This window comes from Musca domestica, unplaced genomic scaffold (genome assembly GCF_030504385.1).
Source record: "Musca domestica strain aabys unplaced genomic scaffold, Musca_domestica.polishedcontigs.V.1.1 1, whole genome shotgun sequence".
NCBI lineage: Eukaryota > Metazoa > Arthropoda > Insecta > Diptera > Muscidae > Musca > Musca domestica.
Genome location: NW_026712114.1, coordinates 36,613,448 through 36,639,455, shown reverse-complemented (window position 1 = coordinate 36,639,455; position 26,008 = coordinate 36,613,448). Strand labels below are relative to the sequence as shown.

Sequence of the window (26,008 nt, the reverse complement as noted above, 5' to 3'; positions counted from 1 at the left end):
TCTAAAATGTATATTTCGAGGTGTTACAAACGGAATGACAAACTTAATATACCCTCCATTCTATGATGGAGGGTATAAAAACAAATGAATACACCTATGTGAACATATGCACGTATCAGTCCAATAGAAAAAAAAATCCGATAAAAATTAACTTAAAATTAGAAATATATAGTAACCAATATTAAAAGCAATTGAACCGCATCAGACTTCTGCATTTCGTGAGAAGTTGTGGCAACAAAAACAATTAAACAAAACAATGCTTATCAAAACTATTAACGCAAAAATATTACACGACCCCACAGAAGTAGTAGTTGTTGGTGACAACACACCAGTTATATTTTCTTTTTTGTTTTCAATTTCCAAACAATTGATTAGAACATATACATGTCTTTAAAATTGCCACGGTGTCCCACTTCGCACCGGCACTGATAACAATTCATCGTTGGCGCAGTAGACCTGTCTAAGATAATGACTATTGGTTGGGGAATCGTCTCCACCCAAAAGTAGTATGAAAACTGTCAACGTGGGTGCATCACATAACCTAGTACGCACTTAGTTTCTAAATAATTTCATGTCGTGAATATGCGACACCGGCGGCAATTATATTTCCACATAAGTTTATTAATAGTTCTGTTATGGAACGGATCCATTGTCCATTCGCAAGATGAGCAAGAGAAAAGTATCTCCACATCGATAGCGGGCATGGAAGAGCTTTTGATGTCGGAGAAAATTTTAATCAATACCGTTGAGAGATTTGCCGATGAGTTGCAGGCCAAAGTGAATGCATTGAAAAAGTGAGAGTGATTTTAATTTTGAAAATACTCAATTTACAATTCCAATAAAAGAAAAGTGATAAGATCAGTTAATCAATAAAAAAAATAATCTCAAAATTGTAAAATAGAAAACGTTGCCCATTAAAAATATAAATCAAATGCTGCCAATAAAGAACTAATGAACCGTCTGTGATTGGTGAAGGGAATACTTTAAAGCAATAAATAATAGTTTTAAGTAAAATATATTGTCGGAGATTGTACCAAGTGCTAATTGCATGTTTAATATAAAGAGCAAAACATATTAAACCACATTGATATGGGCCGAACATTTATTAATCGAGGTAGTGTAAATATAGGCCATGAAATCACACAAAAATAGCTCGCTAAAATTTAGGGTTGCAAATAATAGTTTTAAAAATCTGCATCTTAAATAAAAAAGAATTTAAATAATCTCCATAGATCGCATGTGTGCAAGAAAAGTGCGATGTTTCTCGAAATCGGGCACATATCAAAGAGTGAACATTTTTCGCTGCACACACGGTGAATGATAAATTTCAGAAAGCTCGGCTCAGAATTGCTTCTGATCCCTTTTGCAATGCCGAATAAAAGGAGGTAGCGCTATATGGGATCTATATATAGGGTGAGATAAAAAAAAAACAGCCACAAAGTCAAACACCATAATTTTTAATTTTTATACCCTCAGCCATATGGCTACAGAGGGTATATATAATTTGATTCCGTCAAAACGTGCCTAGTCGAAATAACGGTTTTAGACCCTAGGTCTCCTTGGACCAAATCTGTTTCAGAACATTTGGAGTCGATCTAGCGATGTCCGTCTGTCTGGCTGGCTACGGCGCACGATAACTCTAAAAGGGAGTATCCGATTTCATCCAAACTTGGTACACTCCTTCTTGTACCTCCCCCACAAAAGTTCGAAATTTTCAAAAGATATATGTATTGCACAGAAAGGGAAACTATAGTCCGATTTTGCTCCAACTTTGCAAATCCTAATATTTGCGTCAGTGTGAGGTCAGGTGTGAAAATGGAAAATATAGGTCCACTCCAACAAGTACCTCCCCCAAAAATGGTAAAAATTTTGAATAATTACAACTGTCTTATAAAAGCTTATAAAAAGCGAAATTGACATCCGATTCTATTCAAGACTTGGAACATCCCAAAATTTCCATTAACACAACACAGTCAAAACCTAGCACGTTTCAATATTTATATCACATTTATTTAGGTCTGATGCGAAATGGCCAATATTGGCCATGAGGGGTTTAACATTTGAATAAACATAGCAGAAGTCAAAATATTTTTCAATAATCGAGCATTGGCTGAGGGTATAAATCTGTCGGCAAAACCGACCGATACTTTTTTACTTGTTTTTTTTTTTTTTTTTTTTAAATTTTATTGAATGAAATCAAAAAATGTCGGAAATACCATCAAACTTTAGAATAAGTTTAGATATGTTCGAATTGGTCACCTTTGGCACGAATTATAGCCTTCAAAGGGACAATGAAACTTTGACACGCTGCCCGAATGTTGTTCTGCGGTATTTTGGCCCATTCCCGGCGAAGCGCTTGCTTGGTATTTTTTAGTGCCAAAACACTCTAGACACAATAGTCCAACGGATTGGTATCCGGAGATTTTGGTGGCAATTGTGCGCTGGAAATGAAGTGAGGAACCTCATTTTGTAACTATTCTTGGGTGGCGCGTGCTGAGTGCGATGGTGCTGAGTTCTGTTCGAATGTCCAAGGTCTGCGGCCAAAATGTTTGCATGCCCAAGGCCTCAATACACCCTCCAGAATATTTTCGCGTTTATTCTGATGCCACGGTCAATTAATACGAGCGGAGAGCGACAACACCATCACCTTGGCAGGCGCTTGAGTTCTGGTGGCCAATTTTCAGCTGACCTCTTTGGCAAGTAAACACTATCATTTTGTTTGTTTACAAACTGCTGGCCAACGAATGTTTGCTCATCGGAGAAAACCAAATTCGGCAGTTCACCAATTTCGGCCAAGCGAAGATCTTTTGAGTCTATTTTCTTTGCGTTGTGGTGCAAGTTCTTGCGCTCTTTGGAATTTCAATGGCTTTACCCCGAGTTCATTTTTCTATATTTGTGAATGGAATATTGCGATATGTTCAGCTCACGAGCGGGGCGGGTTTCGATCAAGTCGCGGGTTTTGATCAAGTCGCTTCTTTACTTTTCGAACCATTTCTGCTGATGTTGCTGTTTTCTTCCGTCCACTTCCTTGACATCGGGCTACGCTACCAGTATCACGGTAACGTGCGATGTTACGAGACACAAACGATTTATTCACATATAAATGTTGTAGTTTTCTAACGCTAGTAACTTGTGGTTTTCCAGCCAAATAGAAAGAACTCACACTATCACGCTTAAATTCCTTCACGAATCATTCTTCTTCCTGGAAAATTCTCACCAAAATGCTCTTACACCCTTGTAAACAATATAATGAGCTGTCACTGGAATAATTTTAACAGCTGTCAGACTAGTGGCTTAGAAATGACAGCAGTCTGAAGTTGGTTGCAGTTTTTCCATCTCACCCTGTATATACAATTATAATTCTAAGGACCCTAGAAAATATTCCTTGCAATTATGATAGGAAGCAAAAATTCCGCATAGGTCAGTTTTTTTGTCAGCAGGCAGGTCAAATTCGAAGATGGGCTATATCGGTCCTGGATATCATATAACCCCTATATAACGGTATCCTTCTTATTTGGTGTTTTTATGAATGTAGCCGTATTTAAATATATTGTTATGGCTTATAACAAAAGTTCTCTATGCATGTGCAAGGCTTCGTATAGAGTCAATTTTTGCGGCTATATTTGGTATTTTTAAAACTTTAACAGAATTTTTAACGAATTGTTTTTGTTTATTTATTTATTGTTTTTATCTTTATTTATTTATTTATAGAACAGTGTGGCTTGTTTGTTCGGGATACCGTCGTATTTTGTTGTTGCAAAATGGTCAGGCTTTATCCCTTTATTTTTGTTTTTATAAAACATTTTATTTATTTATTGTATTTGAAAATTTTAAAATTCTTCCAAATATTAGAGAATATTTAAAGTTCGGCACGGCCGAAATTACTGTTTTTTTACTTGTTTTTGTTCATATTCATTATTTAAAAGAAAATAATAAAAACAAAGAAATGTTTAGATTTGATTTTTCTCTCTTCCAGTCTAGTTACAGTTTTAAGAAACGAAAACGATAAAGCACTACAAAGCCCAGAAAAATATCTACATAATCCACTAAATGGATTTTCCCTGATAAGGCGCATGCATTATGATTGGAATAATATTGAATTGTATATGACAAAACCCGTGGGTGAATGTAAGTCAGTTCAACGATTTTAAATTGGATTTTTACATATGTTATAAAAACTATGTTTTCAGCCTATATTGAGGTAATACGAAAATATCGCCATGAAATGCCATCTACCAATGATTTGTTTGAGGCATCCGAGGCCATACATCGTCTACAGACAACGTACGATATGAGAATAGATGATGTCGTTCGGGGAGTTTTAAATGGCAAGCAATATGAGTGAGTATTTTTCGAAGGGAATTTCGATAAGGTATTTAATAAGAAAATTAATTAAATTTATATTTTTACTTTAAACAACCTAGTGTTAAGTTAAGCGCGGTCGATTGTTATTTTATGGGCCTCCATTTGTCGGCAAAGAAGAATTATTATTTGTCCGGTTTTTGGCTTTACAATGCCATTGAGACATATCAAAATTCTGATTACAATACAATCATTGACTATGGACTGGATAAGCCAAATGCCTTGTACGCCGAAGCTTTGGAAAAACAACGTAAGCATTATATTTAAATGAATACTACCAACATGACTCGAAATTATTATTTCATTCCTTTTTTTAGTTCGTTACAATGATGCCTTAATTGTCATTAAAAAAGCCCTTAGCTTTCGTCCAGATGATGCTGACCTTACAAATCGGAAAAATCAAATCGAACTGCAGGCAAAAACATATAATGGACCTCCAATATCAGTAAGTTAAATATAGTTTATTTCCTTAACATTCTTGTGGAGCACATATTACGCATGTGGGGGACCTAAAAAACCAAATGGGATGAAATATATATATGGGAGCTATAGCTATATCTGAATCGAATTTGAAGTACTTGTTTCTAGGATGAATTGAGTCGGAATTGCCAAATTGGGCTGGTATTAGCCATTTGGTTTACAAAAAACCTGACCAACAATTTGAAATACTCAGTTCCAAAGATTACTATTGTGGAGTGCACATTACGCATATGAGGAACTTAAATCCCCAAATCGGATGAAATATATAAGATAGCTATAGCTATATCTCAATTGATTTTCGCCAAATTTGATGTTTTTGCTTTTATACTGAATTCTGTCGGAAGTGACAAAATTCAGCCCATTTGGGCTGATATTAGCCTTTGGTGTACAATAAACTTGAAATCGGATAAAGATATATATGAGAGCTATATCCAAATCTGAACCGATCTTGACAAAATTTGAAATTTGGTATTGCTGGGCCGTATCTGATATCTGGTACCAAAGGTCATTGTTGTGGGGTGCATATTACGCATGTGCGGGACTTAAAACCGCAAATCGGATTAAACATACATATGGGAGATATAGCTATATCTGAACCGATTTCCTCCAAATTTGAAGTTCTTGGTTCTAGACTGAATTCAGTCGGATGTGCCAAAATTCAGGTCATTTGGACTAATATTGGTCGTTTGGTGTACAATTAACCCGAAATCGTTTGAAGATATGTTCCCATATATATATAGATAAATTTGAACCGATTCTTACCATTTTCAATACCGTCCTTCCTTGGACCAAACAAATACGGATAATAAATGCGACCTGCATTTTGTTCACAAAAACGTATGGACGGATGGACAGGCAGACTTAACTGTCAACTGTCGGCAGACTCAACTAATCGACTCAGAAACAAGTGAAAAAGCAGTATGTTCGGACGGGCCGAACTTTGAATACCCTCCACCATTTGGAACGAATTAGAAAATTTTCAAAAAATAAATTCCATTAAATATATCTAATATCGGAAGGTGCCGATATATGGGGGGATATACGATATTGTAGACCTATTTAGATAATTCTCTTCCGAGGTAAATACCGTATATCGGAGGGTACCGTTTATGGGGGCTATACGACTCCTTGTGTGGTTTATCAGACAATTCCGTTGAAAAATGTGGATAAAATCATCAAAATATCGAATATCGGGGTACCGTTATATGGGGGCTATACGATATCGTGGACCTATATAGAAAATTCTCCTCCGAGGTATAAAGTACCCACAAGGTACTCCTTGTGTGGATTTTTAGACAACTCCGTTGAAAAATGTGGGTAAAATCATAAAAATACCGAATATCGGGGGTACCATTATATGGGATTTTCAGACAATTCCGTTGAAAAATGTGGCTAAAATCATCAAAATATCGAATATTGGGGGGTACCGTTATATGCGGGGCTATACGATATCATGGACCTATATAGATAATTCTCTTCCGAGGTATAAAGTACCCCCTAGGGACTCCTTGTGTGGAATTTCAGACAATTCCATTGAAAAATGTGGCTAACATCATCAAAATACCGAATATCGGGGGGGTACCGTTATATGGGGGCTATACGATAGCGTGGACCGATATAGCCCATCTTCGAACTTGACCTGCCTGCAGACAAAAGAGCGATCTGTGCAAAATTTTAGCTTTCTATCATAATTCGTTTAGACTGTAGCGTGATTACAACAGACGGACGGACTAAATCGTCTTAGAATTTTACGCTGATCAAGAATATATATACTTTGTTGGGTCTAAAATGATTATTTCGATGAGTTACAAACGGAATGTCGAACTTAATATACCCTCCATACTATGTATGGTGGAGGGTATAAAAAGGCAAGAAAAAACTAGTTTTTATTTCACGATACCGAACACCATTGACTCTTGGCGCTTGATCTGCCCCATTTTCATAAAGAAGGTTGAATGATTCCTCCAGCCCAAAAACCACACAACATATCGGCACGTTGAGGATATATTTGCTTTTCATGAATCACTCGATGATTTTCCTCACCCCAAATGCGACAATTCTGCCTATTGACGAAGCGATCAAGATGGAAGTTAGGCCTCGTAACTGAAGATTGGGCCAAATCAGCATTTTATAAATCTTATTCAATCGTGTAGTGCTCTATTTTTACTAACAAAAAAAAAACAATTGTTAAAAATGTCAAACAATGACATTTCGAATGGCGCTAAATTTAAATATTGTGTTCCAGTTGGGACACCCTTTATTTAAAAGGGCAATGAAATAACCGACTGATGTAGAATGCTACTATATTTAAAGGATAAAGATAAAATTCTGAAATTTCATATTTAGATTACTGATGGTGCCTGTGTTTAAGATTTGACGGGGGTTTGGAAACGCGACCTATATTTGCATGATAAGTACTAAATTCGGTGATGGGGATAGTGTTGGAATCCTCAAATCCGTTGGTATCAGGAAGATTTAAAACGTGATATTTTATATTGCGATAACTCTTGCTTTCCAGGATTGAGATATGGAAGGCTTTTACAAATAAGTACTTAAATTATACGAAAAACACTAAATATTACTTAATTTGGTATTTGAATAAATGCATAGAGTTAGAATCCCGACATTTGATATTGAGGTCTCTGTGGGTATCTGAGGTTGAGATTTTGAGGTGGGTTCGAAAAGTATTAAATTTGATTATTTTGGATTACCGTTGGTGTCTGGAATCGACACCAATAAATTGTTATTTTTGTAAATTTGGTATAAAGTGAAGGTATAGAGCTAAAATTCTGAAATTTGATATTGAGGTCACATGGTTTCTAGGGTTTACAATATATAGACGTTGAAAAAGTTTTTGAAAGAAAAAATTGATGATGTGTGTAAAACCCCTTCTCGGTAAACTTTTGGCGATCTTTTGGTCTAAAAAATACTAAATTTATGTACTATAATTGTACGAAAGGTACTAAATGGTACTATATTCTAAATTGGGTGAAGAGATATAAATAAAATTCTTGCATTTTGTATTTTAATTTCTGATGGCGGTTTGGAAATGCGCCCTATATTTGTAGGAATGTACTAAATTTACCTAAATTTGGTATTGAGTGAATATATAGAGGTTGAATCCCGCAATTTTATATTAGGGTCTCCGTTGGTATCTGAGATTGAGAGTTGGAGGTGCGTTTGGAAATGCGTCCCATAACTGTTCGAAAAGCGCTAAATTTTATTAATTTTAGATCACTGTTGGGGATGAAGAGAGGTTGATTGCTTAGGAAATACAAGGTGAGAAAAAACCTGCAACAAAGTCAAACGTCATAATTTTTATTGAATGAAAGCAAAAAATGTCGGAAATAGCATCAAATTTAAGAATAAGTTTAGATTTGTTCGAATTGGTCACATTTGGCACGAATTATGGTTTTCAAACGGCCAATGAGCGCTGCCCAACGCGCTTGCTTGAGGTGATCGACACTTTGGCATTGCTTGCTTGCTTTCCAAAATACTCCAGATACGATAGTCCAACGGAGTGGTATCCGAAGATTTTTGTGGTCATTGTGCGCTGGAAATGAAGCGAGAAACCTCATTTTGTGCTTAGTGCGCTGGTGGTGAGTCCTGTTGGAATGTCCGAGGTCTGCGGCCAAAATGTTTGCGTGCCCAAGGCTTTAATACACCCCATCGATTAATACGAGCGGAGAGCGACCATCGGCTGTTATGGCGGCCCACACCATCACAATGGCCGGCGCTTGAGTTCTGGTGGCCAACCGGAGGTGTTCGGAGAAAACCAAATTCGGCAGTTCACCACTTTCGGCCAAGCGAAGCTCTAGCTCTTTTGAGTCTATTTTCTTTCAGTTGCTATGTAAGTTCTTGCACTTTTTGGAATTTGATTGGCCTTACCCTGAGCTCATTTTTCAATATTGGCCGAATGAAGTATTGCGATATGTTCAGCTCACTTTTCGGCCACTTATCACAGTAATGAGTGATGGTACGAGACACAAAAGATTTATTCACATTGGAATGTTGGAGTAGTCTAACGATAGCCACCTGTGGCTTTCCAGCTAATTATAACGTAATCACACTATCACGCTTGAATTCCATCACAAATAACTTTTTTTCTGTAAATTTCTTACCAAAATGCACTTTGTACACTTGTAAAGGATATAATGACGAGTGGCTTATGACAGCAGTCTGAATTTGGTTGCAGGTTTTTAATCTCACCCTGTATATATTATTTTAACTAGTTGTTGACAGAAAAATTGGATGTGGGTCCGTTGTGTAATAGTTTTACTAATACCCTCCTCGGTAATCTTGAAAGTTAAAGATTTTGAAGACTTTTTGGTGTTAACCGTAAATATTTTCCTATTATTCTTTCCAAAAATTAAAGTACTTCAAGGTTTAATAAATACCTTGAAACGACGAGTGAGTACTTTATCGGCAATACATTTTTTGCTTTAAAAATGTTGACATTTTGTGGGGGAAGTTTGACAATAATATTTCGATGCACCAAGCTTGGATCAGATACGGTACTCCCTTCGAGGTCATAGTGCACGCGAGCCAGTCAGACTTGCGGACGGATATCGCTCCAAATGTCATGAAACGGATTGGGTTCAAAGAGACCTAGGGTCTAAAACCGTTTTTTCGATGAGACACGTTTTGGCCGCATCAAATGATATAAAGCCTCTCTAGCCATATGACTGAGGCTATAAAAATGTATGACCCCCATAATATGGCATTGCATTCATTGTTGCATTAAAATACATCTGCACTTCCCCTTTTTCGTCAAAATAGAAAGACAGTTCGAAAAACTCCACCAAAAAAGAAACTGTTGCAAACAGCAATTGGCATGACTGACTTTCAATGGTTATTTTGGGTAATCAAATGTTAAAAAAAATGTTGCCGAATCTAAAATTAACAAGGCAAAACTTAAAATTTTTAAGTTGGACTTTTCACTGACGAATAGCTAGTATGCTAGTACAAAATAATACGAATGTGATATCATCAAAAATATTATTTTTATATATTTTCAGTACTCCAAACCTGGACCCAGTGCCTACGAAGAGGGATGCCGTGGAAAATATGCCAATAAGCCATCCAAACTACATTGTGTCTACAATACGACAACATCGGCTTTCCTACGCTTGGCACCACTGAAAATGGAAATTCTCAATTTGGAGCCATATATGGTTTTATTCCATGACATCATATCGGATCAAGAAATTAGCGATTTACAAAATTTGGCAAAGCCGAATCTCAAAAGAGCCACTGTTTTCAACAAATCCCAAGGCAAATCCACAATAGTCGAGAAGCGAACGTCGAAATTTTCTTGGTTCCAAGACAATACGTCAAATACGACGATACGTCTGAATCAACGTATACGCGATATGACTGGCTTCGATATACTGGGCTCCGAAATGTTGCAGGTGATGAATTATGGTCTGGGCGGCCACTACGATACACATTTCGATTATTTTGATGTGCCAGATGTAAGTGATGAATGAATTTTGGACACTTAAAAATGTATCCAACTCAAAAACAAAAATCTTTGCAGACTTCTGATGTTGTCCAACTGAATGGCAATCGCATTGCTACGGTATTGTTTTATGTAAGTATATACATGTGTTTCATTTGAGTTAATGGAGCTTAAGTAAAATTTGGTATTCTTATCAGATGACTGATGTGGAACAGGGTGGAGCCACTGTATTCCCCAATTTAAAAACTGCCGTTTTTCCACGCAAGGGCACCGCTGTCATGTGGTATAACTTGGACAACAAACTTGAGGGAGATCCACTCACTTTACATGCGGCCTGTCCGGTTATTGTTGGTTCCAAGTGGGGTAGGTTAATGTATTTTTATTTTAAATGATGAAAAAAATTAAGGGTTTTCTCTCTGTTTTTCAGTGTGCAATAAATGGATACGATCCAAGGCCCAGATATTTAGAAAACCCTGCTATAAGTGATACATATATTAGAATGTGATAAATAAAACGAATTTATTGAAATGATATTTTGTGTTTTTTATTTTTTTTTCATATATAATGATATTTACATCAATATAAAAATCAAATATTTCCTTAATAACCAAAAAAAAAAAAAAAAAAAAAAATGGGCAGCCATACCAGGCGAATAATCCAATTCTAGACAACGGAAGCAAAAAACCTTTTGCATTTGAAATATTACGAAAAAATGACTGATGGTTATTACTCTCAACATTTATTTCGACTTTTGATTATTAAAAAGTGTTAACCCTTTGTGGGAGAGGTACCCAAAGGAGTAAATCGACACATTTTCATGCTAGATGTCATGGCATATAATTGGTATATGCCAATTTTTGGGCACTATGTACACATTTTATGAGCGTTATTTGCAATTAAAATTCATATTTTCGCTGCCCGAATGTTGCTCTGCGGTATTTTGGCCCAATCCCGGCGAAGCGCTTGCTTTAGGTGATCGACATTTAGGTATTTTTAGTGCCAACCTTGCATTCCAAAATACTCCAGACACAATAGTCCAACGGATTGGTATCCGGATATTTTGGTGGTCATTTTGCACTGGAAATGAAGCGAGGAACCTCGTTTTGTAACCATTTTTGGTTGGCTCGTCGTGAGTGCGATGGTGCTGAGTCCTGTTGGAATGTGCAAGGCCTGCGGCCAAAATGTTTGCGTGCCCAAGTCTTTAATACACCCTCCAAAATATTTTCGCGATAATATTTGGCGTTTATTTTGATGCCACAGTCGATTAATACGAACGGAGAGCGACAACCAGCTGTTATGGCGGCCCACACCAACCCCATGGCTGCCGCTTGAGTTCTGGTGGCCAACCGAAGGTGCACATTTTCAGCTGACCTCTTTGGCAAGTAAACGCGACCATTTTGTTTGTTTGCAAACTGCTGAAAAACGAAGATATTATCATCGAAGAAACCAAATTCATTTGAGTCTATTTTCTTTCTATTGCGGTGTAAGTTCTTGCATTTTTTGGAATTTCAATGGCTTTACTCCGAGCTCGTTTTTCAATATTTGCCGAATGGAATATTGCGATATGTTGAGCTCACGAGCCATTTTTCGGCCACTGCTACGCGGGTTGCGATCAAGTCACTTCTTTACTTTTCTTCCGTCCACTTCCTTGACGTCGGGCTACGCTACCAGTATCTCTGCAATGAGCGATAGTAGGAGACATAAATGATTTATTCACATTGAAATGCTGGAGTGCTCTAACAATAGCCACTTGTGGTTTTCCAGCCAAATATAAAGAAATGACACTACCACGCTTGAATTCCATCACGAATATTTTTTTTTCCGGAAAAGCCTCACAAAGTCTTTTGTAGACTTTTAAACAACATAATGAGCTGTCACTGGAATAATTATAACTGCTGTCGGATGAGTGGCTTAGAAATGACAGCAGCCTGAAGTTGGTTACAGCTTTTTAATCTCACCCTCTTCATTTCCGAAAGCATTTTATATGTCCACACTACACATGAATAGCGACCCTAATACCAAATCTCAAATTTTAAGCCCTCTCTGTTCAACCAATATCAAATTGTACCAAATATAGTACATTTCGTGCACTTGTATTACACATTTCTAAAATCAGCTTTTTATCACCACTAACTACCACCAACAGGAACCCCTATACAAAATTTCGAAATTTAAGCTTTCTCCGTTCGCCCCAAAACCAAACTGTTCCAAATTTAGTACCTTTCTCGCACATTAGATACATTTTTCAAAACCACGTCATATATCAAACTTACTTTCCTACCTTTATTTCCTTCCCTTATTCGAAAGTTGAGAGTTAAAGCTCTACTGGTGCGTCAAATACAAAGGTAACTGTTTTAGTACTTTTTTCGAACTCCAAATACCAAGTTTGATATTATTCCGCTTAAGTGTGTGACACAAATGATCAAAATACCAATAATTGGGAGGTACAGTTATAATCGGTTATACCAAAATTTGGACATATATAAACGGTTCTATGCAATGATGTTTCCTACATGCTGAAAGAACTAACTGCCACTTTATTCGCTTTAAAACCTGTTTGAGCCATTTTTTATAAAATGTTATCAATCTATTTCATTTCGTTCGGAAGCCACAGTGATTTCCACTCGTGGACAGACGAACGGGTATAGCTAAATTGACATAGAAAAGCGTTGGCTTAAATGTATACTTCGAGGTGGATTGACAAACTTAATACCTTCTCCATACTATGGTCGGGGATATGAAAAGAGAACTCCACCCTTAATGTTACGGATAACTCATATAATATCCATTACCCTCCAGTCCGAAATCCTCTAGTTCTTTTTATACCCTCCACCATAGTATGGAGGGTATATTAAGTTTGTCATTCCGTTTGTAGCGCCTCGAAATATACATCTTAGACCCCACAAAGTATATATATTCTTGATCAGCATAAAATTCTATGTCCGTCCGTCTGCGGAAATCACTCTTGCTTCCGAACGAAATAAGGTAGGTTGATAACATTTTACTCAAATGTGTATTATGTCTGCAGGATTTTTGGTATTGAAAATGGGCCATGTAGGTCTACGTCTTTGTATAGCCACCATATAACGGTACCTCCCGATATTCGGTATTCTGATGATTTTAGCGACATTATTTACCGGAATTGTTTCAAATTTCGCATTTGAAGTTCGTAATGGATACTACAGCCTATGACAAAAAAATGTCTGTGCAGCTCCACGTTTTACAACTCCCCTGGTTCCTCCCGATATTCGGAATTTTCATGGTTTTAGCTACATTATGAACAGATTATATCTAAACGTCGTCGCACAGACCCTAATATACGGCTACATGTGGTAGTTGTAAGATTTTAACAGAATTTTTAACGGATTTTATTTTTTTGAAAATTGCCAAATTTGTACCAAATGGTGGATGGTATTCAAAGATCGGCCCGGCCGAACTTACAGCTTTTTTACTTGTTTTACCTAATCGTTCCCACACCTCCGTAACTATAATCTTATTGGCCTACCACCCCCCTAACAATTCAAATCTCATTTTAATTACCCAATCGCAATATGAACCACAAATCAATTGATCTAAAAATAAAATTCTTTATAAACAATGTGAACGTGCATCGACGCATTTCCCATTCGGTAAACTGTCATATTCTCTTTATTGACGGGTGGGTGATAAGATAATTATTGTTGGTATCATTTGAAAATAGTGATGTTGTATATTTTTCAAGTATTGTTGTAGTGCAGACATGCGCTGAGTTTTAAAACAACAGATAACTTGAACTTTTACTTTAATACTGAAAACATAATTGATGTATTGAAACAGAAGAGTAGGCAAACTGACGTGGCGATATCGTGGGGACTATAGTCATTCGTGGCTTAACAAATGGCATGGCAAAATTAATGTCATCCCCCTGTTGATGTCAGAAAACCTCAGTTTGTAGCACCCAAGCCACCGAAACACTTATAAATATCACAAACAAATAAATTGTGCTATCAGTTGTCAATTGATCGCTCAGTAGTTGAAAAATCGTTAGTAGTAAAGACTGACTGACTGACTGCAAACCATTGATGGAAACCTCTCGATTGTATTGGATCAAAATAAATGCAGACTTTGTTGGCCAATTCATTCAGGCGTTACCAACTGTTTGGCCAAAACAAACTTTAATTTGTATCATATAACTGTATGTCGGTGTGTGTGTGTGTGTGCAGTATAAATATAGTGCAATGTGTTGAAATGAGAAACATTAACCACACGCTGTTGCTTCCCCATTGCTTACATTCATACAGGTTATTAACAATAAATAAATGTACCCTACATCATAATAGAAATCTGATTGATTCGTCACAATAGTAGTTGCTTGTGTCTTTACACTATTGCAGACGTATGCTTGTGTTATCATTTATAAATTGGAAATTAGATTTTAGTGCATTTTCGATGTTCATGTGGGGAAGAAAGGGAATTGCCGCAGAAAGAAACTTACTACCAATAAAAGGGGTTTAAACCAATTTTGGCATCCGTAACGTTGCTTACTAACCCATTATAATCACTGAGTCAAATCATAAGGAATTAGTAATTACACTGTGCAACAATCAATCTGAGGGGTGTAATTTCAAGTGGAGGTAACTGTATTGGCTTGGAAAATGAAAATATCAAAGGAGTTTTGGGTTCCCAGCGCAAACTTTTAGGGTCCATTTAATATAGCCTTAATCATACACAAAATGCTTTTACTTAGCCTGAATTATTGAATATTTTAAAATGGTCATAACTCCTTAAATGTTGAGTTTTCGGAGTTTTTAGCTATTATTTGTGATGACTTGTCAAAGTTTGAATTATTGAATATTTTAAAATGGCCATAACACCTTAAATATTGAGTTTTTTTTTGTAAAATTTTAGGAAGAGGCTTTTGGATTTGATACATAGGTTAAATGCAGAATAATTTGTGCAAAATATAGGTCATCAGCGTTTTCAAGTAATTGTTTTTACATTTTAGCCACATTTTTCATATTTTGACACAACGCAATACCTTCATCATATTAAATGTAGTGTGAATATAAGACATGTCGCTCCACCCCTAGCATCGGTACATCTTCCCAAAAACCCATCATCAAATTTCAGAAATCTACCCCAATACAATTGATTGATACCGCTCAGTATTTTTGGTAGACTTAAAGTTCGAATTTCCAAAACCACAGTCTTATCTCACACAAATTAACGATAACATTCAAAATGTCGTTTATTTTCAAATTTTCCATATTTTCCACGAAGAATTTTCTCCATTCAAAACGGCTAACCTACCCGTTAGTTCAGGTTAGGTTAAGCCAGTATAGGCCTGTTGCGCGCTCTTGACTAACGGGTAAGGAGAGATAAAAGTCAGGCGGTTTCGACTCTATGATACCAAACTCCACTATGAATATTTAGTAGGGTCATAGCTAAATCTTAACCTATTTTCACCATAGTCTCTGTCAATTTGGGCTCACATTTCATATTTGGCGAACAATATACTTGAAACCGAACGGAGATATATATGAAATCTATTTCCAAATCTGAACCGATTTCGTCAAAAATGGTCCAGGGTATTTCTCGGCAGTATCTGATATCCTGTACCGAATATCATTTGTATGGAATCAATATCCGTAATGTGGAGGAATTAAATATGAAATCGTATGAAACGTATATACAGGGTTGCCCATATTCGACGGACCTTTGGGCCCATTCCAATCGATGAGGCTTGTCCGCAGGCAACATTCTTTGCGTCAATTGAATTTTGTACGGGAACAAATGCAAATCAATGCGAATAATCCGTTGTAAAGTGGACCGAGCCATGCCCAACTGCTGAGAACGGCGTTTTTGGGATGTTCTTGGGGACCTCTCAACACTGGCTCGTACGGCAGCGATATTCTCGGCCGATTGCCTTGGTCGACTTTTTATGGCCTCTTCGGATTAGAAAGAGCCTTAGCAGTCGATAATTTTTCGTATAAACGCTTAATGGTGTTCTTAGAAGGCGCACTTCTCACATTTTTTAATGTTTTAAAAGCATGTTGAGTTTTCACAATTGACTTCTTCTTTTGAATGTAAATTTCAACTATTTCAGATCGCTCGCGTGGCGTGTATTGGTTCATGGTAAAAATCTGCTTGGACTGATGCTTCAAACGCGATATGTCATTAAGCGATGTGACATCTCTGACAAAAGTTATGGCGTTGCCAGATGGGTCCGTAGAATATGGGCGGCCCTGTATGGGAGCTATAGCTATATTAAAACCGACTTTCACTAAAATTCATCAAATGTTGGCATATATAACGTATTTGTTGTGGAAACTTCCACTTAACGGAAACTTCCACATAAATGAAAACTGTTATATGGAGACAATACGAAGACGTGGACCTGCTTTCGAATTTTTATTCATAGGCGGTAGTACCCATTACGAATTTCAAATACCAAATTTGAAACAATTCCGGTGAATAATGTCGCTAAAATCATCAAAATACGGGATATCGAGAAGTACCGTTATATCGGGGATATACGACAACTTGAACCTACTTATAATTTATTTTGTGTCATGGGCTGTAGTACCCATTACGAAATTTGTTACAATTCCGGAGAAAATTGTCGCACAAATCATAAAAATACCAAGTATCGGGAAGTAGCATCATATGGGAGCTATACGTAGACGTGAATCTTCATACGAAAATATTTGTCATAGGCTGTAGGCTTTTTTCCATAGATTGTAGTAACCATTAAGATCTCCCAAAACGAAATTTGAAACGATTCCGGTAAAAAATGTTGCTGAAATCATCAAAAATACCGAATATCGGGAGCTACCGTTATATGGGGGATATACGAAAACGTGGCCCATTTACGAACTTAACCTGCCTACTGGTAAATTATGCATGTACATGGTTGCCCATATTCGACGGACCCATCTGGCAACGCCATAACTTTTGACAGAGATGTCACATTGCTTAATGACATACCGCGTTTGAAGCATCAGTCCAAGCAGATTTTTACCATGAACCAATACACGCCACGCGAGCGATCTGAAATAGTTGAAATTTACATTCAACAGAAGAAGTCAATTGTGAAAACTCAACGTGCTTTTAAAACATTAAAAAATGTGAGAAGTGCGCCTTCTAAGAACACCATTAAGCGTTTATACGAAAAATTTTCGACTGGTAAGGCTCTTTCTAATCCGAAGAGGCCATATAAAAGTCGACCAAGGCGATCGGCCGAGAATATCGCTGCCGTACGAGCCAGTGTTGAGAGGTCCACAAGAATATCCCAAAAACGCCGTTCTCAGCAGTTGGGCATGGCTCGGTCCACTTTACAACGGATTATTCGCATTGATTTGCATTTGTTCCCGTACAAAATTCAATTGAAGCTAAGAATGTTGCCTGCGGACAAGCCTCGTCGATTGGAATGGGCCCAAAGGGCCCAAAGGTCCGTCGAATATGGGCAACCCTGTATGCAAAATGTTAGCTTCGTATCTCAATTCGACAGATGGTCAGACAAACAGACAGACAGACGGATATCGCTAGATCGTCTTAGAATTTTACGCTGATCCAAAATATATATACTTTGTAAGGTATATTATAAATATTTCGAGGAGTTACAAATGGAATGACAAAGTTAATATACCCTTCATATAATGGTGGAGGTTATAAAAACATGAGAACTATATGAATAAATAAATTCCTGATAAAAATAGTGGATTTCATTGTATATTCAATTTTAAACCAATAAATTCGCATAGAGGTTGTACCGCTTAGTCCGCTTATTGTACGGCATAACCAGTTCGTATGCAACCAAACACCGTTCGTTCCTACTTGATTACTCACCTCAGCTAAATAGTTCGACTTACAAGCATGAGTGTAAGTCAAACTACTTAGCTGACACTCTGTTACTTGTTTTCATTTCAGTTACAAATCGCCGCATAAACTCTTAAGTTCAGTTATTTTCTTTTTCTAATCTCCGCATTTGAAATAAAAATTTTCAGTTTTGGTTTATTTGTGAGAAATAATTATTTTTTGGTACTTAAATTAAAAGATTTCGAGCTAAGGTCAGCCGGCAACACATTTCACTTTCAACTTTTCCCTGCTCAAAATCCGCTATGACTTTCAAAAAACGAAGTGAATTAAAAGAAATTAAGCAACGGATTTAAAGGGAAGGTATTCATATGTTAAGTTGTGTGTTCCTCCATTTAACTAAGCCACTAAAAAAGTATGAATTGAAATTATGGTTAGTTACAACAACAAAAAGAAATATGTAAAGAAATAAATCCAACATATTTACTCACTGATACTCGCATGCCAGTTCTCTTCAACCGAAACGACGTTGGTTTTAATTAAAAATAGGTAAAGTCGAGAAGAAGAAAAAAACAATAACAACAACAATAAAAACCTACATTTTTCCAACTATTACTACGTCATGTCGAGTAAGAAAACCACAAAGAGCAAACCACTGTTGCATTTGTAAATAAGTTTCGATTTTATTTTCAAATATTTGGTTTATTTCCGATTTGTTTCCAGTCTTTTTACAACCGCCATACCAACATCACTCCCAGTCGTCTGTGAGTCTGTTCGTGAACAAATCAGTCTATAGTAAACAATACTGAACCATCAAAGTGGTTTAGTTTTTCCAACAACATAATCATTACAAAATTGAAATTGATTATATAAAAATTTTACAACAACAACATTATAGCAAAAATGCATTCCAATGCATGCTGGATAACCACCTTCCTGCTAATGCTAGCCACGCTCAACTCCATCGATTGCATGACCGACTGGGAGAAAAGTTTTTCCACCTCGATTGCGGGAATGGAAAATTTATTATTAATGGAAAGCACCCTGATAGCAAGTGTCCAACAATTTACCGAAGAGTTGGAACAGAAAGTTCGCCGTTTGAAAAGGTGTGTACAACTAAGTTGGAAGCAATTAGTGAGTGCGAATGAAAGTTTATCATAAGATTTGTTTGTGTTTTCATTCTAAAGTCTGCTCGATGAGCTGCAAACGGAAAATCAAAAGGGCCTTGATAATACGGAGGAGTATCTGCACAATCCATTAAATGGTTATGCCTTAATACGACGCATGTATTACGATTGGCCGAACATCGAATTGTTTATGTCTGAACCAATTAATAATGGTAAGTTTTTAATAACATCATGCAAAGTAAAAAAATTATTACAAGTAAGGTTAAGGCAATGGTTGGGCGGGATTGAAATTTGAAATAGGATAGAAATAATATATGGAAGCTATAGTACAGGGTTGCCCATATTCGACCGACCTTTGGGCCCATTCCAATCGACGAGGCTTGTGCGCAGGCAACATTCTTTGTCAATTGAATTTTGTACGGGAACAAATGCAAATCAATGCGAATGATCCGTTGTAAAGTGGACCGAGCCATGCCCAACTGCTGAGAACGGCGTTTTTGGGATGTTCTTGGGGACCTCTCAACACTGACTCGTACGGCAGCGATATTCTCGGCCGATCGCCTTGGTCGACTTTTATATGGCCTCTTCGGATTAAAAAGAGCCTTACCAGTCGAAAATTTTTCGTATAAAAGCTTAATGGTGTTCTTAGAAGGCGCACTTCTCACATTTTTTAATGTTTTAAACGCACGTTGAGTTTTCACAATTGACTTCTTCTGTTTAATGTAAATTTCAACTATTTCAGAGCGCTCGCGTGGCGTGTATTGGTTCATGGTAAAAATCTGCTTGGACTGACGCTTCCAACGCGGTATGTCATTAAGCGATGTGACATCTCTGTCAAAAGTTATGGCGTTGCCAGACGGGTCCGTCGAATATGGGCAACCCTGTACTATAATTGTTCGAAAAGAAACAAATAGTACTAAATTATGTATTCGGCGAAGGAATAGTGCTAGATTTCTGAATTTTTTATATTGAATATCTGTGTTTGAAAATTTAGAAATGTGTGCGAAAAGTAATAAATGGAATTCAATTTTGGATAGGGCTGGAGTTCTCAAATTTGATATTGAGGACTCTGTTGGTATGTCGAATGGAGATATGGAATTGGTTCAAAATGCAGGTCGCATTCATTATACGATTGAGATGAATTGCATTTTGTTTAAAAGAATGGACAGACGGACGGACAGCCGGACTGACATGCATAAATCGACTCAGAACGAGATTCTATGAATATTCTCAGAAGTAACCATGGGTCTATCTCGCTTCACTAGAACGAACCTTATTGAAGTTGGTGATAATCGGATCAGATTTAGATATAACCCCCATATATCTTCAACAGACTTCGTGTTATTTGTGCACCAAATGGCCAATATCAGTCCAAATGACCAGATATCTTATAGAGCTCGGAAATACCTCTGCCAACTTTTATTAAGATCTGTTCAGATTTGGTTATAGCTCCCGTTTTCGGGTTATTTGTGCGCCGAATGGCCAATGTTGCTCTGCGGTATTTTGGCCCATTCCCGGCGAAGCGCTTGCTTGAGGTGATCGGCACTTTGGCATTTTTTAGTGTCAACCTTGCTTTCCAAAATACTGCAGACACAATAGTCCAGCGAATTAGTATCCGGAGATTTTGGTGGCCATTGTGCGCTGGAAATGAAGTCAGGAAACTCAGTTTGTAACCATTCTTGGGTGGCGCGTGCTGAGTGCGATGCTGCTGAGTCCTCCTGGACTGTCCAAGGTCTGCGGCCAAAATGTTTGCGTGCCCAAGGCTTTAATACTCCCTCCAGAATATTTTCGCGATAAAATTTGGCATTTGTTCTGATGCCACGGTCGATTAATACGAGCGGAGAGCGACCACCGGCTGTTATGGCAGCCCACACCATCACCACGGCCGGCGCTTGAGTTCTGGTGGCCAACCGAAGGTGTACATTTTCAGCTGACTTCTTTGGCAAGTAAATACGATCATTTTGTTTGTCTATAAACTGCTGGACAACGAATGTTTTTTCATCGGAGAAAACCAAAATTCGGAAGTTCACCACTATTGGCCAAGCAAAGCAACTCTTTAGCTTATTTGAGTCTATTTTCTTTCTGTTGCGGTGTAAGTTCTTGGACGTTTTGGAATTTCAATGGCTTTACACCGAGCTAATTTTTCAACACTTGCCGAATGGAATATTGCGATATGTTCAGCTCACGAGCCATTTTTCGGTCACTGCGATGCGGGTTTCGATCAAGTCGCTTCTTTACTTTTCGAACCATTTTTGCTGATCCTGCCGTTTTCTTCCGTCCACTTTCTTGACGTCGGGCTACGCTACCAGTATCACGGTAACGAGCGATGGTACGAGACACAAAAGATTTATTCACATTTAAAGGCTGGAGTGCTCTAACGATAGCCACTTGTGGTTTTCCTGCCAAAATATAAAGAAATCACACTATCACGCTTGAATTCCATCAGGAATAATTTTTTTCTGGAAAATTCTCACCAAAATGCTTTTGTACGCTTGTGAACAATAGAATGAGCTGTCACTGGAATAATTTTAACAGCTGGCAGACGAGTGGCTTAGAAATGACAGTAGTCTGAAGTTGGTTGCAGTTTTTTTTTTCTTTACCGACTTTGACAAATTTTGTAAATTCAGAATGCCCTCTTGACATAAAAGAATAAAATCCGAAAAAATCGCATAAAAAGACGCCAATAATGATGTATAGATTTTGTGTTTTTTTATATTTTTTTCATATTTTTTATCGCATGCGATTTTCTCAATTTGACTTATAATATTGAAGTGCATATTTTGTAATATTTTTTTTCTTCTTACAACACTGGTTGGGACTACTATATAAACAGATTGTAATTATCGTCCGATCCTCACGAAAATTCATAAGGGTAGGGTTGGGCTCAGAAGGGCTAGGCTATTGTTTTTAAAGATGTCCGCAATATATTTAGGGGTTGAAATGGACCAACAACTAAAAATGTTCCTGATTTTGCAGCCGTTACAAGGCTCACAAATAGAAACCAAAGGAAACGAAATATCGCATGAAGTTAGAATTTAGGACAGCGGGTAAAATGGACCACTACTTTTTGTGAAAAAAGACTAACATTTCCATTCTACCCAAACGCAGAAAATAACGTACAGGCGTAATCCAAAATACCCAAAAGGCGAACTCCTGGTTTTTTATGCTGATTTCGTTGAGGAATATGGGAAGATATTTAAGGACAGGGAAGAAGTTTAGCATTTTGAATGACCACTGAATTATATTTAACTTTAAAATGGAGCACTGTAACTATTGCAGTGTTGTAGGGTATTTCATGGTCGGTCCTGCACGACTATAGCCTTTGCTTACTTGTTGAATATTGTATAGGAACAAAGAATAGTGAATAGTTTCAAGGAGTTTTTAATTAATTTTTAAACCAATATGTTTTTATAATATCCAATATGCCAATATGTTAATTTGTATTCGATGTTAGGACCTCATATTTTTGAATTATTTTTTTTTATTATTTAGCCCACGTGGAAGTGATACAACAATTACGGCCACAAATGCCAAGCTATGCGGATCTTTCAGAAGCATGTGAAGCTATATATCGTCTGCAAATAACATATGGTCTTGATCCGGCGGATATGGTTGAGGGCATTTTAAACAATAAACAATACAAGTGAGCTCCAATTTGTTTACCCTTTTTCCGTATATCCATTTTGAATGATAACTTTCTGCATTTGCCCTTCAGTGTTCAAATGAAGCCCCTCGATCGTTATTTTATGGGCTATTACCTGTTTGGTCAAGAGAAATATTTTCATTCTGCCTATTGGACTTATCAAGCAATAATGTCCCACGAAGACTCGGATTATAATGCCATAATGGATTTTGGTTTGGAAAAAGTGTACGCTTTATATGGTGAAACGCTGGTAAAACAAAGTAAGTTTTTAATAAAAATTTGACTATGATAATTGACTAATTTCTCTTTATTTGTTACAGATCGTGTCAAAGATGCCCTGGTGGCTATTCAACATGCTTTCACATTAAAACCGCATGATGCTCGATTAATGCAGCGCAGAAATGCAATTGAATTATTGGTCAATACAACAACAGATGAAGCGAGTGAGGTATGTATAGGAAAGACTGTTAGAAGTTTGCAAGGAAAAAATATTTTTGGAAATCTTAAGCACAAAAAAAAAAAAATAAAAAACCAGTAAAGGAAGTCTTCAAGTCGGGCGGGGCCGACTTTATGATACCCTACACCACATAACAATTAAGTAGAGCTCCACATAACAATTAAAAGTTTTTATGGGAGAATTCAATCATACACGCTATGATTATAATTATAACTTAAAGTTCAAAGCATAAATATGCCGAAGCATTTGTATCTTTTAAATTCGGAATTGTATTGCCCATTTGGTGCACAATTAATTTGAAATCGGATAAAGATTTATATGGGAGCAATATCCAAATCTGAACCGATCTCGATAAAATTTGGAAAAGATATTTCTGAGCTGTATTTGATATATTTTCCTGAATATCGTTGTTACGGAGTGCATATTACGGTTGTGGGTAACAAATATAACAAATCGGATGAATAATATATATGGAAGCTATAGTTATATCTGAACCGATCTTCACCAAATTTGACATACTACCTTCTGGACTCAATTCGGTCGTAAGTGCCAAATTCCATCCCATTTGGGAAAATATTAGACGTTTGGTGCACAATAAAAGGTAAATCGGACGAAGTTATGTATGGGAGCTATATCCAAATCTGAACCGATCTCGATAAAATTTAGCAAATGTATTTCTGTGCTGTATTTGATATATTTCCCTAAATATTGTTGTTGCATAGTGCATATTACGGCGGCGGTGGACAAAAATAACAAATCGGATGAACAATATATATGGGAGCTATAGCTATATCTGAACCGATTTCGATCAGATTTGGCATACATATTTTCAGGCCTAATTTGGGTGTATGTGCAAAATTCCATAAATTTGGAGGTACACAGGAGCCTCTTGCTTTTGGAGATGGTCGCAAAATATTTAGGGGTTGAAATGAAGCAAAATCTGAAAATTTTCTCTGATCACAAAATTGAAGCCGATCGACACGCCTGAGAAGATAGTTAAGGACAGGGAAGAATTCTAGCATTTTTTACAACAACTAACAGCACGACGGAGTGCGTAAATATTGGGCAAATGTCGCTGGTCAAAATGATAGGGGTAATTACTGGGCAGTGCTGCGTGACATAATTTCAAAAGCGAAATCTTCCAAAATGGATTTGGACATAAGGGAGCTTCAAACATATTGTATTGTAGTAGGGTATAACATGGTCGACTTTCATGGTAATATCCAGAAGGTGTAACTTCCACTATTTCTCTTCAGCCAATTCTGGTGGAAAAATAGGGATGTGCGAGTTTTAGAAAAATCGAAAGCTTAGAGCGTTCAAAGTTTTATAATTTTAGGAGAGTTATTAATATTCAAAGAATGCCCCACATGGCTAGGTCGACTTTTCATATCCTGAGTGAATTTCATCCACTAAGACATGGGTCTGAAGCCATTACTTCGACTTGGCATATATTTGATTGTATCTGATAATTATATCCTATGTTGGCAAAGAGCTAATGGAAATCTCACTAATTTCACACATCAAATAATTCTACCCTGAAAAATGTTCTTCGAATGGCTTTTATATCCTCGAATAATAAGACATGTAGCTTGATTTCAATTATTTTTACCATTGCCTTTTAAATTGAATTTCTTTCCTTTTCAGTTCCTTGTTCCCGAAGCAGATCCCTATCAATTGGGATGTCGTGGTTTCTACTCCAACTATATTTCCAATTTGCACTGCCTTTACAATAGAACAGCCGCGCCATTTTTACACTTGGCTCCTTTGAAAATGGAAATTCTGCAATTAGATCCCTATATGGTTCTCTATCACGATATGATATCAGATAATGAAATTGAAGAATTAAAAAATATGGCAAGACCTGATCTGAAACGGGCTACTGTGTACAGTGATGATAATAAACAGCCAATTGTGGTTAGAACGAGGACAGCAAAGTCAACGGGAATAGATGAACAGATTTCCGCCACCACAAGGCGTCTCAATCAACGCATAATGGATATGACCGGTATGGATACGGAGGGTTCGGAAGCGTTGCAAATAATGAACTATGGTCTCGGTGGCCACTATGATACACATTATGATTTCTTTAATGTTTCATCGGTAAGATTGCTTTTGAAAGTTAATTAATCAGGGAGAATACAAAACCACATTTATAAATTCTTGGAATTTCAGGGTCTTAAGGTGGTAAAGGAGGGTGATCGCATTGCCACAGTTTTAATTTATGTGAGTTTGTTCTTTAAATTTTTTATATAAATTAATATTCTTTATTGTATCTCATAGTTGAGCGAGGTGGAACAAGGTGGTGCCACAGTCTTTCCCAATATCCCCACAGCAGTTTTCCCCCAAAAAGGCTCTGCCTTGGTGTGGTATAATTTGAAAAACGATCTGGAGGGTAATTGGCTAACCCTTCACGCTGCCTGTCCTGTCTTAGTTGGCTCGAAATGGGGTAGGTGATAATGAGGAAATTGTTTCATTTTTAATTTTCCTATTTTTTGTTTTCCAGTGGCCAACAAGTGGTTACGCAGCAAAGCCCAAATGTTTAGAAGGCCTTGTTACAAATAATTTATATTAAATTGCGATGAATAGTTAATTTTCTATACAATATTATTTATTTAAAGCTAGAAGTAATAAAAGCTATCGAATTTTTTTGTTTACTGCCTGTTGAATAGGTTAAGTTAGGTCAG

General features: G+C 37.0%; 1 protein-coding gene across 1 annotated transcript; it reads left to right on the top strand.

The window, feature by feature from the left end:
* Nucleotides 1–280: 280 nt before the first annotated feature.
* On the top strand, nucleotides 281–26,008 carry LOC101899183 (uncharacterized). The gene is made up of 18 exons (XM_059126709.1): nucleotides 281–794; nucleotides 3,977–4,128; nucleotides 4,191–4,341; nucleotides 4,425–4,612; nucleotides 4,680–4,807; nucleotides 9,861–10,316; nucleotides 10,382–10,435; nucleotides 10,501–10,666; nucleotides 10,731–10,785; nucleotides 18,976–19,203; nucleotides 19,285–19,436; nucleotides 22,717–22,867; nucleotides 22,940–23,127; nucleotides 23,188–23,315; nucleotides 24,969–25,424; nucleotides 25,497–25,547; nucleotides 25,605–25,770; nucleotides 25,828–26,008. Exons 1-18 carry the CDS (start codon nucleotides 583–585, stop codon nucleotides 25,884–25,886), a joined length of 3,141 nt encoding a protein of 1,046 aa, XP_058982692.1. The 5' UTR covers nucleotides 281–582; the 3' UTR covers nucleotides 25,887–26,008.

What these genes read in the sequence shown, in the direction of transcription:
- LOC101899183 (XM_059126709.1), top strand. Translation starts at nt 583, where the DNA reads ATGCGACACCGGCGGCAATTATATTTCCACATAAGTTTATTAATAGTT. An exon ending in CGAAGCTTTGGAAAAACAAC is followed by an intron (nt 4,613 to 4,679) that starts GTAAGCATTATA and finishes TCCTTTTTTTAG; the next exon opens with TTCGTTACAATGATGCCTTA. An exon ending in CAACAGATGAAGCGAGTGAG is followed by an intron (nt 23,316 to 24,968) that starts GTATGTATAGGA and finishes TTTCCTTTTCAG; the next exon opens with TTCCTTGTTCCCGAAGCAGA.